Source organism: Lethenteron reissneri, chromosome 10 (assembly GCF_015708825.2).
Source record: "Lethenteron reissneri isolate LAM-NWPU_2019-01 chromosome 10, ASM1570882v1, whole genome shotgun sequence".
In the NCBI taxonomy this organism is placed as follows: domain Eukaryota; kingdom Metazoa; phylum Chordata; class Hyperoartia; order Petromyzontiformes; family Petromyzontidae; genus Lethenteron; species Lethenteron reissneri.
Window position 1 is genome coordinate 9430009 of NC_083788.1, and position 19505 is coordinate 9449513.

At 46.4% G+C, this 19505-nt stretch overlaps 1 protein-coding gene across 1 annotated transcript in view; it reads left to right on the forward strand.

Annotated features, from left to right (window-relative positions):
* The window catches only part of ADCY9 (adenylate cyclase 9), an 84228-nt gene that overhangs the window by 46584 nt on the left and 18139 nt on the right, over positions 1 to 19505 (forward strand). The window contains 5 exon segments of the mRNA XM_061549119.1: positions 5988 to 6145; positions 9019 to 9201; positions 10351 to 10521; positions 16538 to 16746; positions 18881 to 18983. Coding sequence (XP_061405103.1) covers positions 5988 to 6145; positions 9019 to 9201; positions 10351 to 10521; positions 16538 to 16746; positions 18881 to 18983 — 824 coding nt within the window.

Here is a 19505-nt window from a genome sequence, read left to right on the forward strand (position 1 = left end):
AGGACCAAGGCTCCTCGTTGTTGTTGTAATTCAGGAAAAAAATACGTAAATATCTTGCCGTAATTTAAGGAAAAATAAATTTCACAACAAATCACGTGTACGTTCACAACGTCACGCCTTACAAAACATTTCTACAAATACGAGACTAAAAGAGGCGCTCGCAAACTGCCTGCAGGTGAACGCTTAATTGCAGACAATTCATTGCTCGCTAAGTGGACAATTGATCGACTCACAAGGGGTTCAATTCCAATTAAATATTTTACATTTACTCCACAAGGGAATAGTGGTGATGTAGCGATTAGTGCCGATATCCGGCTTTGCCTCAAATCACTGGAGAGCTATGTCTAAACCAATCCTGGACCTCCTTTATCGATTCGTACTGACCAGCATTCTGATGTATAGTCAAACAACCCCTGTGACCAACACGGTATGGGGATGGTTTCATCCAGCAGTGGCTAATGATGATGCTACAATGAGTACATGTACATGAATGCGGGTGTACTTGTATGCGTCGCGTGATTTCCATTACACAGGCCGGTGACCCGGGTTCAATTGCCTCCTTTTACAAAAATGTCTCACCCGACGTCTAAGTGGCCAGCGAGTGAGCTCGCCGGAGACCGCCACCCGCTGGCGAAGACTCGGCGCCCACTTAATCATCCCCGGGGGACAGATGCCCTTCATATTTCCCTGCAGCCCTTATGCTCGGTGAGGGTTACAGCCAGGGGTCAACCCTGCTCACGCAAAGGGCTTGCTCGCAACCGGCGTGGGTGGGGAGGGCCTTCGCACACTTTACCCCACCACCACCACGAGCGACACGTCCGTACACTCGACTGTGGTATTGCTGGTGCCACTGGTCTGCTTGATGGAGGCCTCGGCAGATGAAGTTTCCCCACCCAATGTGTCGCTTAAAAAAACCCCTTTGCTCGGAAAGCAATAACTGTCTGCAGCCCGTGCGGGTGCATTTTGCATCGTGCTTGAATCGACTGGCCTGTAAACACAGATGTTTGTTAATGATTGTCCGAATGTGTTTCCATTCGGTGTCCATTATATAACCATGTGAGAACTCTTTGAGGCTTATATTTTGTCAGGGATACCTAAATGTTTAGTAACTTATAATAAAATAGTTAAACTGGTTTATATTCAAAAATGCCATGTGGGCAATCTTAATTTTGGAGCTTTCGTGACTGCAGGAATTATTCTTTGGTTCTTTCGGTAAAGTCACGTATAAAGAGGAAATAATTAATTAATAGCGTACACCGTTTCGATTGCAACACAAGCAATCATCATCAGGTATAAATGAAATACGCCCACATGTTGCCATGTGGGCTTATGAAACCAGTATACAAATGGGCCTGCTCTTGTGAATCATGTCATAGGGTCTTTCACACCGGCTTCACATCGGATGGTTCCATCATTCCTAGCTGGAGCAGAGCACACAGTATTAGTGTCGGTCTTACCCAGGCATCAGGAAACCCCACTGCATCTTAATCTGCTCTGCAACACCGCCTAAAGTTGTCATCGCCGTGATAAAGGCCGTGGGTTCTCAGTATATCATGTGTGTTGTGCGGATAGAAGGGGTTGTCAGTTTGACACCTAGGCTTTCGCGGCCAATGTTCATAATAAAAGTTTTTTGTGTCAGATCGCGCGAATATAAATGTGTCGTTAAACCCGCCACCACCTCACACAGCCAATAAGTGAAGTTTGTCACGTAAACAAAACAAAACCCCCCAGAAAAAACTCTTCTGGAGAATGGCCTGAGGGGGGTAGGGGGAGCGGTCTAATAGTTTAGCCAACATTATCTAGGTATTCCTTCCCCATTGGCATTGGCTTGCACCAGTGGAACATTTGCATAGGAGAAGAGACAGTTTGAGCGCGACGTTTTGCTGGTGATTACAACCAGCTTCATCAGGCGAATTGCAAAATAATCCATTTGACAAATGTGGTTGTAATCGCCGGTGAAACGTCGCGTTCAAATCGTAAATGTTGTGTTTCCTCTCCAACACACCGGTGTGCTGAAGTAATAACTAAATTCAACACACCGGTGGGCTAAAAAAGTGAACTATTTGTCTTTTGTCAACGTGATACTTTTTTTTCTGATTGGCGGTGTCGGGTGGTGGAGGGTTACGACACATTTATAAATAACGCGATCTAAACCCACAAACGTTGATTATGAATAATATTGGTCGCAAAAGCCTACGTGTTAAACTGACGTTTTGTATACTTGACAAACCTTACTAATTGGCTGTGTCAGCTGGTGGTGGGTTCACGACACATTTATATTTACGCGATCTAACCTAAAAAAAATACCCCCTTTATTATGGATATAATATTGGTCGTGAAAGAACTACGTGTTAAACGGCAGAAGAGACAGCACTGCAGCGCAGTTGTTGATGGGCAAGTGCAGGTGACGCACCCAGCAGCAATCTCACCCCCCGTAAATTCCCCACCGCCCGTGACGCGCGCGTGCGACTACACAGATCTCGCATGCCCCGACCGCCCTAACGAAAATACGTCGAAGAAAATAAAGAATAAATGAAAGTGATTCTAAATAAGGTTTTACGAAGAAAAAAAAAATCCACATCACGAGCGTGACTCTCTTGGACGGTGGCCTCCTTTTATGGTCACAGGTACTAATAAGGCTGAATAATTCAAAAACATTTGGCAAGCGTTACAGATGTGACCTCTCTTGGCTTGCAGAAGCCTTGGGAACACTGGGAGGCATGCGCCCTCCACGCGGGATGCAGATTCTACATTTGCTGTGGTTCTTTTTGCATCCCACGAACAAATTATGCCAGCTAGCAGCCCCCCCCCCATCTCCCCGCCTCTTTCCATATATATCCATATGTGTGAGATGATTGCAGATATATTTTTTAACTGTTGCTGACTTGGACAAACGCAATGCCTCCTCCAATTATATTATCTGACCGCTTTCTCCCAACTTTCGTGAGGCTCTAGACATACAGCGTTTCAAGCACATGGCTCTCGTTGGACGCTGTGCTGTCTCTTGCTGGTACAGCGACCTCGCCGCTGTAAAAGCACCTAACTAATGGCGTGTTTAGTTTACAGAGTCAGCCGTGCGATGACTTTGGTTGCCGAAACAAGACAAAATGTCCTTCCTATAGCTTGCAATGAGCTCGTACGGCCTGGAATTGCAGGCAGTGTCCTGTTACTGTAACTGAGTGTCCTTGTCCTGGCGCATGCTGTGTAGGCTTCTTTGTGTGGTCTTATTTTAAATAGCGGTGGTGCCGCCCTGTTACCGGTCTAACTGTGTGTGTGTGTGGCGGCCCATCTCCTGGGTCCTGCCTTTGTGCACGTTAACGCGGCTGTATGAATGGTTTGTTTGTTTGAATAGTTAGGTGTGTGTGATGAGTGAATGCAGTGGCAGGAAGGTCGGCAGGTAGACGGGTGTGTTGACGAGAGCAGTGCTCCTTGCGTGCTTTACGTGGCTAAATGGGTACGTGTATAAATTGGTCGATGAAAAAGCATGAGGTGTGTGAGTCGAGGTACAGTATTGGTGGCATTCACTTGTTGGTGGAGGGATATTTAAGCCTGGCGGATCGCTTCGTCTTGGCGGAGTTAGTGGAAGGAGGCATAAACAGAGCTCTGCCTTGCTTGAATATCCGTCCACGAACCTGTGTATTCATAGTGTAACAATGCATCGGTCCACGTCAATTGAAATTGATTCTTACCGTCACAATGCACGCATGCACGAATGCATTCAATCTTGCATTTAGCAATGTATTATTTTCGATTGTTATACGTTCTATGCAACTAGCTTTTTTTCCCGTCCAAGGATAGGTGTATATTGCAGTAAATCTGAAACATTCAAAAGAAAAATTGTTCAGCTCATGATTATTAATGAGGGGGGGGGGTTGCCCCATGTGGAGTGACGTCACCCACTAATGGTTATTGGGGAGGGGTGCGGCATGTGGAGTGACGTCACCCGCTAATGGTTATTGGGGAGGGGTGCGGCATGTGGAGTGCGCGACCTTCTTGTGCGTTACTGTAAATTTCCATGCGGGCATGAATATTAATGAAGGGGGGGGGGGCTCTTTTGCAGTGACGTCACGCACGGATGTAGCACTGTGCTGCGTAGATTTATTTTTTACCGTAACTTTCTGTAAAGAAACGTCATATTAGAAGCGGCTTTGCGTAATAAATTATTTAATTCAGCTCGACCTTCCTCTGCGTTCGTGTAAAAATTCACCCACTCATGACTAATTAATTAGGGGGGTGGGCCTCATGTGCAGTGACGTCACGCAGGGGGTGGGCCTCATGTGGAGTGACGTCACGTGCGGGACGGACAGACATTTGTGGGTGATTGTAGTCGGTAATTAATGTGGACCCTACAGCCACTAGAGGCGCTGCAGTGCACAACAATTCCATGCGCTGCTTTCAGCTCGCAGTGCATTAAGCATAGCTGTTGATGATAATGATGATGAATGGAGGTGATCACTGGACAGACGATACAGAACAGACGAGCATCAGGTATTCCTGGCAAAATATAAGCCTCAAAGATTCTCACGTGGTTACATAATGGACACCGAATGGAAACACACCCGGACAATCATTAGCTCACATATGTGTTCACAAGCCAGTCGATTCAAAGCACGATGCAAAATGTACCCACATGGGCCGCAAACAGTTATACCTTTCTGACCAAAGCGGTTTTAATTGACACATTGGGTGGGGAAACTTCATCTGCCAAGGCCTTCATCAGCCCACCAGTGGCACCGGCAATTCCTTAGTTGAGTGGCGTTAATAATGGACAAAACATTAATTGATTCTCCAATTGAATCCTGACCCCCCAATCGTGGAAGGTGGAGTGGTGAATTGGTACAAAACCAAAGTGATTTTCCGCCTACGTTGAGGTGGTGTTCATCTCCTGTTTACAGCCCTGAGCCAGTGGCGGATATTCGACGTTCCTCTGGTGGGGGCAAGTGTATCAATCGGGCAGCCACTTGACTTGCTCACAGAGTTATTGGTCTTCTTCTTGGTTCTTTCGGTAAAGTCACGTAGAAGGGAAGTAATAAAATAATAAAAACAAAACATAAACCAATAATTCTCACGATGTTTCGGCTACAACGCAAGCAGCCGTCCTCAGGTGAAGAACAGGTCTGTCGGGAAGACAACATTCAGACGCTGTCTCCCCGACAGACCTGTTCTTCACCTGAGGACGGCTGCTTGCGTTGTGGCCGAAACGTGAGAATTATTTTATTATGTTTTATTTTTATTATTTTATTATTTCCCTTCTATGTGACTTTACCGAAAGAACCAAGAAGATGAATCCCTGCAGTCACGAAAGCTTTAAATCGAAAAATAGAGTTATTGGTACTTATTGGAATTCGTAGAATTGTTCCAGCCCAAGTGCAAAGAACCACAGATAAGCAGGCAGCAGCCACGCGGTGAACCGACACGAACAATTTGTAAAGCTCTGCAGTCCTCTATATATTACCATGGCCATTCTAATGAGTGTTTACATGCGGGAGGAAACCGGACCACCCAGAGAAAACTCACACGTGCGAGGGGGCAATCCTCTATCCCATACAGATAGATTAGATAAAGCCCACGTTTTCTTTGTACCGTATTCTCCTGGCAAGCCAGGGTATGGCACCCGAATGCTAACAGGAAGGGAGTTTTACAACATTTGTGTGCTCCACTAATGCTCGCTGCCTCCGCAATGCTGGCTCGATCACAGGCCACGTGCATAGCCACCACCGCCCGGCACGCACAGTGTACGCTTGTTAGCCAACTAGACAATGCCTTCATAATCGAGGTTTTTGGGTTAGATCGCGTAAATATATGAATGTCGTTAAACCCGCCACCACTCGACACAGCCAACTAGTAAGGGTTGTCACGTAAACAGAACGTGGTCAATTCGTCACTAGTACAGCGCACCCGGTGTGTTGGAGAGCCAAGCCACAACATGTACAAACTGAGTACGTTAGCCAACTAAACGATGCCTGTGTGCGCGCATGCGCGTGCAGGGATGAAGACTTTCCTCATCTCTGGCTACCGGGATGAGGACGCGCGTCCCAGCTGGCGCGAGGGCTCCCAGCCGGTGCTGTCCTCCAGCCAGGGCTGTCTGCTCTACCCGTGGAGCCCACCCTGGGGAGACGAGCCGCTTGCCCTGCATGCACACCAGGTGATGACGGCACGCACGTGTGTGTGTGTGTGTCAGGGTATGGTGAGTGGTAGTGTAGCGGTTAGTACGCTGTGCTTCGAACCTGGCGACCCGAGTTTGATTCCTGCTCACGGCTAACACCAGTAACAATTATCTGAACCGGTCCTGGGCCTGAAATGAGCACCTGGTGTGGTTTTGTAAACGTCACCACTAGGGAGACAAAGGCGGTCGGGCGTGGTCTTGGCCACTCACCCCCTCGTGTGCCGTGCCGGCCTTCGGAGGTGCTTGCTAACAGCACCTGCCCAATATTCTGTTAAGGCTATACGGGGGATCTTTGTCTTTGGTGAGTGGTAGCGTGCTGTACTACTAATCCGGCGACCTGGGTTCAATTCCCACTCACGGCCACTACCAGTGACCATTATCTGAACTGATCCTGGGCCTCCCCTAGGTCAACTCCGCCTCAAATGAGTAGCTGGTGCGGTGTGTAGACATTGCCGCTCGGGAGACAAAGACGGCCGGGCGTGGTGCTGGCCACCCACCCCTTCCTGTGACGTTCTGACCTTCAGAGGTGCTTCTCGCTAACAGCACTTGCTCCAACAGTTTGTTATGGCTACACGGGGATCTTTGTCTTTGTGTTTGCAAGAGTACACTGCGCCCCAGTGGGGTGAGATGTTATCTGCCTCGCCTGGTATGCAGGAGGTCGTGGGTTCGATTTCGACCCTGACGCCTGAGCTATCATTTGTGGCCAGGTCGCCTCTGAAAAAGAGCTGTATAGCTCAGTGGGCCTTACCTGGTCAAATAAAAATAGTTTAGCTTGAAGTTTACTTCACACTACAAAAACACACGGATACCCTTTAGAGATAAAATATCAAAGATCCCCCATAGAGCCTTTCACAAACTGTTGGAACAAGTGCTGTGAGCGAATACCTATTGATGCCGGTTACTGTAGACGAGAGGGTGGGTGGCCAGCACCATGCCTGGCCGCCTTTGTCTCCTCAGGACTGATGTTTGCAGAATGCACCAGATACTTATTTAAGACTGAGTCAAATAATCGCTCCTGGTTTTTGTCACGAGCGGGATTTGAACTTGGGGTCGCTGGGTTCGTAGTGCAAATGCGCAAACCGCTGCGTCACTGCTCCTTACAAAAACACGGATACCATAAAGACACACAAACATGCACCGCACATCGCACGTGATGATGGCACGATTAGACTTGTACCACACACGCTATACATATACACAACAGCCGCAATTTGCCACCGAGTGGCGGTGACATCACCACGGCACCTGTGCCAGGCTAGGTGCACTACACACAGATACCATGCACACATACACACCAAGTAACAACGGCACGCAGGTAGCATTGCGCGCAGCGTACGGCACGCACAAATACACACCGCAATCGCGCAGCACGCATACCACACGGCACGTTCACACCAAATGCACGCCACACTCAAACCACACACATGGACACGGAAACGCAGCACACATAATACCCACACCAGGTCACTCTTGAGTGCGCCCGATCTCGGCAGATTTGGGAAGCTAGGCAGGTTTGAGCCTCGCTTAGGAAGGCCACGTGGCAATAGCAGGTGTTGTAGACTTGGGTTGAAAGGTGGCCGGAGCATCACAGTACAATGGATTATTTCGTCCATCCATATATTCAGAGATGTGGATGTTAACCCGCTCGTATGCGCGAGTTTTCTCCCAGGTATTATGGATTCCTCCCACATGAAGCCTAAACACTCTTTAGTGGAATTGACAAAAACATCCCCATGCAGGGTCCTACTGAAATTGAGTCTTGAGACTTTTGGTGAGCTCTTACTGGATAAATACCATTATTATAAAAAATATTGCAACCAAAAATACAATAACGTTTTGTAGAAACATACTCCAGGTTCCGTGAATGAAGCTGAATGAGAAATAAAGACTTAATAATCACAGGCTTCATGTATTCCATGACAACACTGTAGTAATGCCACTGGAATGACATAATGTATTGTAGCCAAAACACGGCGATGTTTAGTTAGTTTATTAGCAAATGCCATCCACGTGACACAAGGTGAACACCCAAAGCAGATAAATATTAAACCAGTGATGTCATGAGAGTCTTGTAATGGCTGACCTGACTGATTTTTTAAGTCGTTTTTCATTAAACCGTGAACTGTGATCTCAGGTTCCACTGTACAAGACAGCCAAGGCACGTACATAATTAGAGCAATTACATTTTTTGGGTTTCACGTTGAAGAAATCAAACAGCGGCCCTGTTCACAGTATCAAATAATTGGCAAATGAGATAAATACACGTGCGCATGATTGTGAGATTAAAAGTTACAATCCTGGCCGGATCAACTTAGCCTGTCATCCCTTTGGTAGAATATGAACACTACTTGACGGAGAGCCAATGAAAGACTGGTCACTGTCACAGAGGTCCCAACCAGGTACCCAATACCCGTACCCTACCCGATACCCGGCTACCCGTACCCGGCCGGGTATGGGTACGGGTACCCGTTTGCGACTGGTGCGGCCGGGTACGGGTACGGGTAGGCCGTGAGTCACTGGTGAGTAACTGTTTGTCACTCATTTCCCAACGTCTTGTCTCTTCTGACAATTCAAGTTCCTAGAATCAACCCACCCGCGCCTGCAACATGGCTTCATCCCAGAGGTCGCAATCAGGTACCCCATACCTGTACCCTACCCGTACCCGGCCGGGTACGGGTAGGGTACGGGTACGGGTACCCGTTTGCGACCCTGGTGCGGCCGGGTACGGGTAAGGAATCAAAACCCGTTTGCGACCTCTGCACTGTCATAAGAATGGAGAGTTTCCACCACCTTTTAATGTTTAACAATACGCATTTTTTAAGAAGCCCGGGTGTCGTCCGTTCTCCCTCTAGGGCGGCTCCCTGCCCTCAAGCCACCTCCTGGAAGACGGCCAGACTCTGGCGGCCGGGGCCCCCGCGGGCCCCACAATACCAGCAGCGGCCACCGGAGCCGACCAGGACCCCCAGACCGAGGCAGCGCCAGCCACGCGACCCCCCCGGCCGCACTCGGACGGCGCAAACGCACACGGCAGCAAGGCGAGTGCTGACCCCTCCCCCCCTCTCCCCAGCTGACAGCTGAGTGCACATTGGTAGGTTAACTTAGAGCAATATTAACGCGCAGTAGGCTTTCACGACCAATACTTTCCAAAATGGTGGTTTTTTTGGGGTTAGAGTGCGTAATTATTAATGTGTCGTTAAACCCGCCACCACCCGACACAGCCAATTAGTAAGGTTTGTCACGTGAACAGAACGTGGCAATTCGTTACTGGTTGAGCACGCCAATGTGTTGGAGAATAAAACCACAACATTTAGAATTTAAGTGACGTTTTGCCAATAATTGCAACGAGCATCATCAGAGCAGAGGTGAGGGAGAAACCACGGCTCCTTGGGCTGGACACGGCCCGTGACTTCATTTCATGCGGCCCATGGCCACAAACGCGTTCGGCCACTTTGAAACGGACCGCAAACGTCACCGCAACCTTTGTGGCAGCGCTATTTGACATCACTTATTGGATACTAGAGGGGATATATTTTTGACCTGGAAACGCTGCGTTTCGAATTTTAATCCACTGAGCTCACTTCAGGTACTGTACTTAAATTTCTCCACACACGCCACACATTGGCCAATCATCCCAGTGGTAAAAAAAAAAGTCGTGTCGAAACTCTTAGGAACGTGGTTTGATCTCTAAATTGCGATAGAGGGATTCCAACTTGTGGCGCAATGCCATGTGCTTCCCAACCACTTTTCTCATTCCCATGTTTCTATCAATTAAAGCAGTCTATCTCCCTATGCTAGAGGATAGCCTCGGGAAATTGAAGATGACGACTTTTGAGTTCCTTATAATTGCCTATCTTCCACACCAAGCGCACGACAATTTCACAAGTACTCTGCTATAGAAGCATTCACCAGATGGTAATTATAAGTGAAAATGTTGAACTCCTCAGAGCTGGAAATATGCCAAATTAAGCGAAAGCTGCATTTAACATTACGGGTTTTTGTATGATAACATTGGTGACCGCACTGGGACCTTCACCTTGCAAACCTGAGATCCTTGTTTAATCGCGGGTGGCTTACCGGATCAGCATTTCAGTCGTGCCCGGCTCCGTTCTCTGACCCGGCATTATCCTCTTGAGAGCCACCTGGCTACCTCGGCCACCTCTGATTTGATGCTGTCATGTCGACAGGCGCCGTGTACGCCCAGTGTCTTTTCAAGCAGCAGCGGTGACGGCGGCGGCGGTGGAGGTGGCGGCGGGGGCGGCTGTGGTGGTGGTGCTGCGAGCAAGGAGAAAGCGGTGGAGGGGCACAATGGGTGCCAGGACTCCGCGGCCAGCAAGGACCGAGCACTGGTCCCTGAGGTAGCCCCACATCATTTCCTTGTCTCTCTCGTGACAAATGAAGTGCCCGGCACATATGCCTAACGAACGTTTTGGTCTAAATTCCCTCCGTCTTTAATGTGCACATGCACATCCTTTTTGTCCGTGCACTGCTGGACGAGGGCCTTGCCACGCAATGTGAATCCCGGGGGTTATCTGACCGTACTTCACCATGCTGGGCAGTGCAGGTCGGTGGAAGTGGCGGAAACAGTCGTGGGGAGTATAAAGGTAGATTTAAAATAATTTTTTTAGAGCAGATTTTTGTGTTTAGTTTGTTGTCCTTCCCCCCCGACACCTGCGATTACATACGTTAGAGTATCATAATGGATTTTGCTGCACTGCGCTGCACTGCCCGCTATCTATTTCTGCAAGCTCTCTTCTGACAACTTGTTCGTGCATTGTGGTCACTCGTCCAAACACGATCCCAACTCAATCCCTCAATCTTGCTTGGCTTCCGAGATATGCCGAGAATCTGGGAGCATTCCTGGCGTTTTGGTCAGACGCTGATTTTGCATGTCTAATTTTTCAAAGTTAAATAAAGCATTGGCACATCTGAATGTCATTTTAACATTCCAGTCAACAAAGATTTTGATGGGTGATGATGAATTATCATGGATGAAGATTATGGTTGATGAGTGATGGATGAATTGATGATGTCTACACTATCATGTCCCATATACTATATACACTGTTATGCACACATATATACAGTATATCCAATTTTCGACATACATTGTTCATGAGTTTAGAAAAAAAAACAAAGGTAATGTTTGAGGCAGTCGCACTTCAAGCAACCTTATAAGAAGGTCCATTAGCTGAAGCATATTCAAACATTTTAAATGGGCAATGTGCAGCGGATGACATTTCCACCACTTTGTGCTGCATTCACATTCATGCGTTGAGATTATTTAGATTATTTTAGTGCTATAAATGTCCAAATTATGGGCTACTTTGTTGAGCTATCATTTGTGGACCGGTTGCTTCTTAAAAATAAGTTATTTCTTTATTTGTTTGGGTGATTTGTTTACCTTTCTTGTACTTTGTGTTTTTCTTTTGTTTGTTGTTGTTGTAATGTTGTTACCCGGCCCTACTGGACATCTGTGAAAACGAGCATTATAGCCCATCGGATTCCTCCAGTATAATTAAATATTCTGATCCTGATTTAATTATCAGCATATTCAATAGCATTCAATTTGGTGTCGTCTTTCCTGCACTTCCCATTGCTGTCTGTTCGTTCTTACATATTTGTATTTTCCCCCCCTTTGCTTCTCGTTAAACCGCTGTGCTTGCTGTTTGTGGCTCCGCAACTTTTCGATTTAAAGCTTTCGTGACTGCAGGGATTCATCTTCTTGGTTATTTCGGTAAAGTCACGTAGAAGTGAGGACGGCTGCTTGCGTTGTGGCCGAAACGTCGTGAGAATTATTTTGTTATGTTTTATTTTTAATAATTTATTATTTCCCTTCTACGTGACTTTACCAAAAGAACCCAGAAGATGCTCCGCAACTTCTTCCCCTGCGCACTTCTGCTTCGCTCCAATGGTCTTCGTATATTCCTGGGTCATTCCCCTTGGAATTGGCCATCTTACACTGTCCCTCTTGCATTCCATGTCTCCCGGTCTCGCCTCCACTCCCTCACCGGCCTGCGTCTGCCTTATTTGGGCCCCGATTCCTTTTAAGGTCACCGATTATCGTGAAAGCTAATGGGACCATGCGGAGCGCATCTAGCATCAAGAAACACCACTGCACTTGTGGCTCAGAGTGAAGGTGCTGCTGCTGTCACTCTGTACAAATGCAGTATCTCACTGCCCCGTGTTTAAATAAAGAAGCAACCTAAAACAAACAGGTATTACAAACCTGTCAACCCATACGATTTACCCTTATTTTTGTACAGAGAAATTGAGTTTTCAGGTCCATACGGCATACAGCCATTTTAATACGGGCAAAAAAACTGTCTACTTGTTCGTGTTTCTCCCTTGTGATGGGGCTTTGTAGGAGGAACGTTGAAATTTATAAGAGCACGGATTGATTAATTAGGTCTGAATTGGTCTATAATAAGGTAGGCACTGATCAGGGGTTGCCAGGTGTGGAATTATCTTGCCGTAAAAACATGGACTCCCGGGCTCATTGCCTGATGGAGCTCACAGCAAAACGTCATCGAATATTGATGTTAAATTCAGTCAGGAAAAATCTGAAGCCACAGGTTAGGTGATTTATTGATCAGAATTTGATCAGTACATTTGGCCTCGTATCTGGAAACGTGAATATCTTTTCAGGTGGTTAGAGAGTTAATGGCAAGAATGTTGGTATAAAATTACCACCACGTGGCCCAACCCAAAAACATTTATGGATCAGATCTCATCTTGCAGATCTGTATCCAGCAGGGTTGCTGCGATAGCATTTTATTAAATAAGATATCAAATGTCATAATATAACGATCATTGTGATATCTGTTCCCTCGAACTTAAACATTTTATTTCTCATTATCATCGTCCTGTTTTTGTGTCTTGATGTACAATATTCTGTCTAGTCTCTAACTAAATACATTCATGCAAATGATAATTTAGTTTGTACAGGACATATGTATTTGTCTGAATATACATGTACAGCCCCCTTTTTGTCACTCCACTGCTAGATCAGGACCTCCCGATGCTGTGCAAGGTCATGGCTGTTATTTGACAGTACTTTCACCACGCTTTCCATCGCGGCTTGGTAAATTCGGAGAGATTTTATGTGGGAGCATAGAACTGCAGTACAACAAAGGAATCTGCCCTACTCTGAACTTCTTTCGCACCGTACGTAGCCAATCGTGTTACATAGGCCCACGTAGGCCCGCAGTTCCCTGACTACCTGTGTTGTGCAGGGTGGATGCCTGTTAAAGCCCTCATCCAGGCTTGACGTTGCATTGCTGGCAAGATATTTGACGACCGGGTGCATTCTGGGTGATTTGGTCATGCACGCCACGGTGGCGGGATGTTATCTCCCTTGCCTCGTACACAGGGGAGGGCCTTGGGTTCGATCCCGACCTTGATTCCTCCATATTTGGAGTTTGTTTGCATGTTCTCCCAGTGGTTGTGTGGATTTTTCTCCGGGTCCTTTGGGTTTTCTCTCCACATTTAGCGTCTACGTGCATTTGGAGTATTTGCCTGCCGCTCTCAATGTCTACTTGACGATCCACTTCGGTGAGCTATCATTTGTGGCTAGGTCTATTCTGAAAATGAGCTATAGAGCTCAGTGCACCTTACCTGTTAAAATTTAAAATAAAAATTATACTTTTTGGTTTATATACCTGCCTGCAGACATGCTCAAAATTGCCCTAAGACTGAGGACAGAACATCTGGCTTATATTCTCAGTTCTCATCGCGTAAGAGAACTGCAAACGAATCACCAAATCGCTCGTGTGGGCACCAAATCGCTCGTGTGCGCACCACAACGGACCAAGATTGTGGTGACCATATCTTGTCTGGATCACCATTGCACACTGCAACACACACACAGTGTTCCAAGCGCGCCATCTACTGGGCAACGAATGTATAGTTGTACAAATGCTGTGGCATCCTCACAGGTAACTGCTGAGGGTACTTGTCCTGTACAAGAAACAGGCCCCTTTATCAATTCACGAGTGGATTAGGGCCTCCCCGCGTTGTGTGGATCGTGGCAGTTACTTTACCTTACGTCACCACGCTGGTCAGTACAGATTGGTGAAGGCAGGGAATGTGGATGCATAGAATTATGGTAGAGCATTAAAATCTGCTGAACTGCCCACCACGTAGCCCACAACCCTATTACAACCTGTTAGTGCATGGTGGCGACCCTTCAAAGCACCCACCAGGTTTACTACCTGCTTAGCTTCAGAATTCTGCGTGAATTTGGTCATAGGCGGTTCGGGAACATGAGGAAGCTGATCCTTTGTCAGTGCCATCAAGACATCGAGCCAGAACTGCTGTGGTCTCTGGGTTGAAACACCGGCTCTGGCACAAAATTAAGTGTGGCTGTGACGAAAATCACGCATTTTTTAAATCCTTTATATTAAGTTCGCTTGCTTGCTTAGGACCGTGCAAATCTTTCGGTCGTTTTTTAACCCACTTCCCGTGATCCAATCGAGCTGACATTTTGCACGCAGACTCGTTGTGCATGACAATGAATTTTCGTGAATTTTTTTTTCCAAAATTTGACACTGTTTAGGGAATTTTTAAAATTATTTATTTACCAATTGGTTAATGCTGGCACACAGTCATCTGACCCATAGGTGGCAGCCATCTCAAGCCAGAGGACGAGATGACTCTAGCTGCCCCGATGCCACGCATATAAAGGATTTATAGTGAAAAACTTTGTTTTTACGGGTTATACTTGTTTTACTTGTCATAAACCCAATGCTGGGTGAAAGAAGGCCTCCCTACGCTCATACCACCTCCCACCATTGCGCGATGCCACAATCTATCTCACTGCTGCACACGACCTGATATTATTGCTCACTGTCCGCTCTCTTGACTGCCGTTCCATCGTTTGTCTCGCTCGTCAGCCATCCTCCCTTCCTGCGATGCGTCACCCGAACTCCGGTCATCCGCGCAGCGGCTTTTGGTTGGCCAGTGAACAAAGACGGTCGCTTGCATCGCACACTTTGGGATGCGCTTCTGCTGTCGTCTAGAACGCTTTTCCTTCTGATATTAGGAAGTCTGACCAGCTAGTTGTGCCTCAGGCTTGTTCCATCTGGCCTGGCCCTCTAGCTGCTACCATTGGCGCACACCAGGCTCAACATCCCTAGTGAGTCGGTACAGTCAGCAGCTGCCAACGCCTAACCCCGGGCGGCGGTTAACTAACCCGGCAAACTCAGCTTGTCTGAGCCTGGGCATGTAGAACCCCTGATGGAGGAAATTCCACCAAAACGGGTCTTTGGACCTTCCACTGCAACCAGGACCATCTCCAGTCGTCTTGACTACGTCTTGCCACTGGGTACAGATGGGGCTGGTCGAGAGAGTGAGGTTGAAGCTGCGCAAATCACCCTCACTTAAATCCAAGTTCTCTGCGCAAGTCATGGCACTTTTACCATCGTCATTAAAAAAAAAAGGAAGCCACTGGAGCTGTGCATTTTAAAATATAGATTAAAAACGAATTTCTTTAAAATTGCTTCTTGTGTTTAGTTTTTTTGTCTTTCCCACGCACCACCGATTAGCATGGTTGGCTATGTATGGTGCGAAAGAAGTTGAAAATACGTACATACAGACATACAAGTCCACTTCCTCTTGTGTTTCACAAATGCGATGCCCCTGATTTGTTTTTCCTATTTGGTCTATGTTCAAATTTCCAGGTTTGTTTTGTTTAGCCAGGAAAGAACTGAAGGGACTAGGAGAGTATCATTTGCAAGATTGACCGGAGTCCTCCAAAATGATAAAAGCAAAACAAACGAAATGAAGTACATTTCCGAGTCAAATATAAATCAGAGGGGGGAAAACAACCTATCAAATATTACTTAGAGCAAAAACAACCATAATTAATTTAACCAGCACTCAAACATAAATTAATATTAACATCAATTTACTTTTGCAAATGTTGGCATGGACAAGTGGCTTTTGAAAACCATTAATAATTAAAGTGTGTTTTCTTTTAAGCCTGTGTAATTTATTGATTTTAAACTAAAATACACAAATATTATATTTAATTGGATAACTAAAAAGTACACTATTTACACGTCGCATCACACACAGCATTTCATAACACACGTGACGAGCATTTATGGCATTGCGAACCTGTGCTGCGCTCTGGACCACACAGTGTTAAATTTCTATCGGTTGTGTTCTTTCCTGAGGCTGCCATTCCGTCACTTGTTTTGTCAACAGTCGTCACCCATTCAACAGTGCAAGTGGCCCTTGTTAACATCGGTCCACAAGGCCCATAGATTGGTTGTCCTGTGGCGAAACTGACCTCGGTCGCAACGGAAAATAATACGTGCTGTAGATCCATGGCACGCCGTGCCTTACCGCGCTGCACTGTGTGCCACACAGCCGCCCTGCAAGGGTCCGCCCAAGGTTCACAACGGGCTGCTGGCCGTCAAGGAAGAGGGAAAACTGGCAAACAGCCGCACGTCGCTTGTCGAGACACTGCAGGAGCGCATGTGCAAGGAGCGCGCGCCCCTGCTGCCCATCAACATGCGCTACAAGCACCTGCTGAGGCAGAGCGACATTCACTTCGTGGAGGTCATCAAGAGCGATCGGTATGACACGCACAACCACTGCCAACAACAGTGGCTTCCACCACCACGGCTCGATCACCCGCCATGGCTGTCTCGATCACCGCCACCATCACCACCGCCAATACCACTATCACTATCACTGCCACTACCACTATCTTTATCACCACCGCCACTACCACTATCTCTATCACCGCCACTACCACTATCTCTTTCACTGCCACAGCTCTCTCTATCATCGCCACCATCAACTATCACCGCCACTATCAACTATCACCGCCATCTATACCACCACTGTTGTTATCGCCACCTCAACCATTATCTTCACCATCACCACTATTTTCCACATGAGATTAGTCTCTTGCCTGCCTGGCTAGGCTTATGGTTATTTCTTACAATAGTTATTGACTTTAGCCACTGCAGTCTCCTGGCGACATTGCTAACAATCCATAAATGTTTATATTACAATGGCCGAAGAATTTGGTCTCATGAGTATTCACGTCACCGGCCCTGATGGAGTGAGCACACCTTGCTAATCACTGGGAACGATACATTCACGTGTTGATCACGCTCGATAGACCAGCCCAGGCTCTCACCCCCAACTAATCAATCAATAGCTTACTTCAGCAGCACTTTTATGCCGATGGCACACCTGGAATAAAACTGGTGAGAAAATCGATGAGAATATAAAAAAGTAATCGAGCGATATAGTAAGCCACAAATTCTGCCGATGAATGGAGCCTCTGTAACAATCATAACCTCAACTTAAAACACGCGTGAGCAGTCACTTCCCGTCGTCTATATATTAAGGTGTTATCGGCCAATTAATTAGTGTTCACGCATGGGAGGAAACCGGAGCACCCGAAGAAAAGCTATCCGTGCGAGGGAGAACCACTGTTCCACACAGAGCCAGGATATGGCACCTGCTCAATGCCCATGGGAAAGGAGTTTGGCAACGTCGTTTGTGCGATCCGCCAATTCTCGCCTCCACGGCGCTCGATTACAGAGCGTGCGCCACCAAAGTTCAAAGTTCATTTATTAGGTATAGCCCTGTGAGCCATTCGGCTCCTGAATCGGGTGCAACGGCAACAAACAAAAAACAAAAACATGAACAAGAAAACATCTTAAAGTGACTATGTGCAAACAGAAAATCCAAGAAAAGACAGCAAAATATTGCAGAAAAATCACTACACCAACACTGTGCAAATATCCCAGTGGGATGCAAGTCAAACAACAACCACAAGACAACTTAGATTAAGGTAGGGTAGGGTGGATTAAGGACAGTGTGTGCTCGACACAGAACCCATTTACAGTTACACCTCAACCGTTGCTAAACAAAAACCCCACACTGAAATTCGGAGAGCTTGTATCTGGGAGCATAGAACTATAGTAAATCGTCGATCGTTCTCTGACCATTTCACGCAGATTTCGGAAGCCGAACAAGGTGTGAACCTGGTTAGTGCTTGGAAGAGTGGCCAGCCACCACGTACAAACAAGTTTTCATTGGGCTGTGGGGCTCTGTCGTAGGCAGTTCAGCAAAATTCACTGCCCTACATCCCAAATGCTGGAAAAATTTCCTGAAAATTACATAATTGGCATGAGACATAGCAACGGTAACCGCTTACGCGAAAAACATTGCAGGAGTGTACCTGCAAAAGAGTGAGACTCGGTGAGACTTTCCTGAGTAAACGGAGAAATAGGAAAAAATTGGCGAGAATGTTGAAGAGCTCCTTGGTGAATATAGTAAACTTCTTGAAGCGAAATTGTTTGGGCAGAGTCGAGATGAGAATGTCCACTTGAACATTAATCAGATTTTTCCATTCCAGTTGCTACCGTAAAAAATATATGCCGTTAATGACCCTGTGAAAGAATTCACAAAGTAGACAAATGTGTGCCGATATCACCGCTGAAATCCAAAAGTTGAACAATCGGCCATCGATAAGCAAATTTTTTTTTTTAATCACTCCTTGCTTGAACAACAGTAATAATAATACTCACATCTGCACTACACAATAAGAATGATTATGAAAGGCCAGTCCTGGTTACATAAAGAACGTCGATTGACTGCTTGGACAAGCCTGATCTTGAAACAGCCACCGAAAGAAACCCGTGTGTGTGTGTGTGCGTGCGCGTTCGTCTGTATCCACCCGCTATGCAGACTTATGGAGGACTACTTCTTTAAGCCACCCATCAACAAGCTGAGCTTGCAGTTCCTGGACAAGAACCTGGAGAAGGCGTACCGGGCCAGCTACCAGGAGGAGGTGAGAACAACGGGCATTATTCTTTGGTTCTTTCGGTAAAGTCACGTATAAAGATAAAATAATAAATTAAATTAAATACTAGCATACGACGTTTCGATTGCAACACAAGCAATCATCATCAGGTATAAATTAAATAGAAACACAAATCTAGTATGATAAATTTAGCATTCTCAGGAAGAACGTAATCAATCAGATAGGGTGTTGACTGTTATGTTATCCGACTCTCTGTTGTATAACATTACATTTCTAAATATACTAGAGTTGTGTTTCTATTTAATTTATACCTGATGATGATTGCTTGTGTTGCAATCGAAACGTCGTATGCTAGTATTTAATTTAATTTATTATTTTATCTTTATACGTGACTTTACCGAAAGAACCAAAGAATAATTCCTGCAGTCACGAAAGCTCCAAATTAAGTAACAACGAGCATATTCACCTCTGTAGCGAGGTGTTTACTCCCTCGCCCGGTAGGTGGGAGGGCATGGGTTCGATCCCGACCCTGACACCTGTATATTTGGA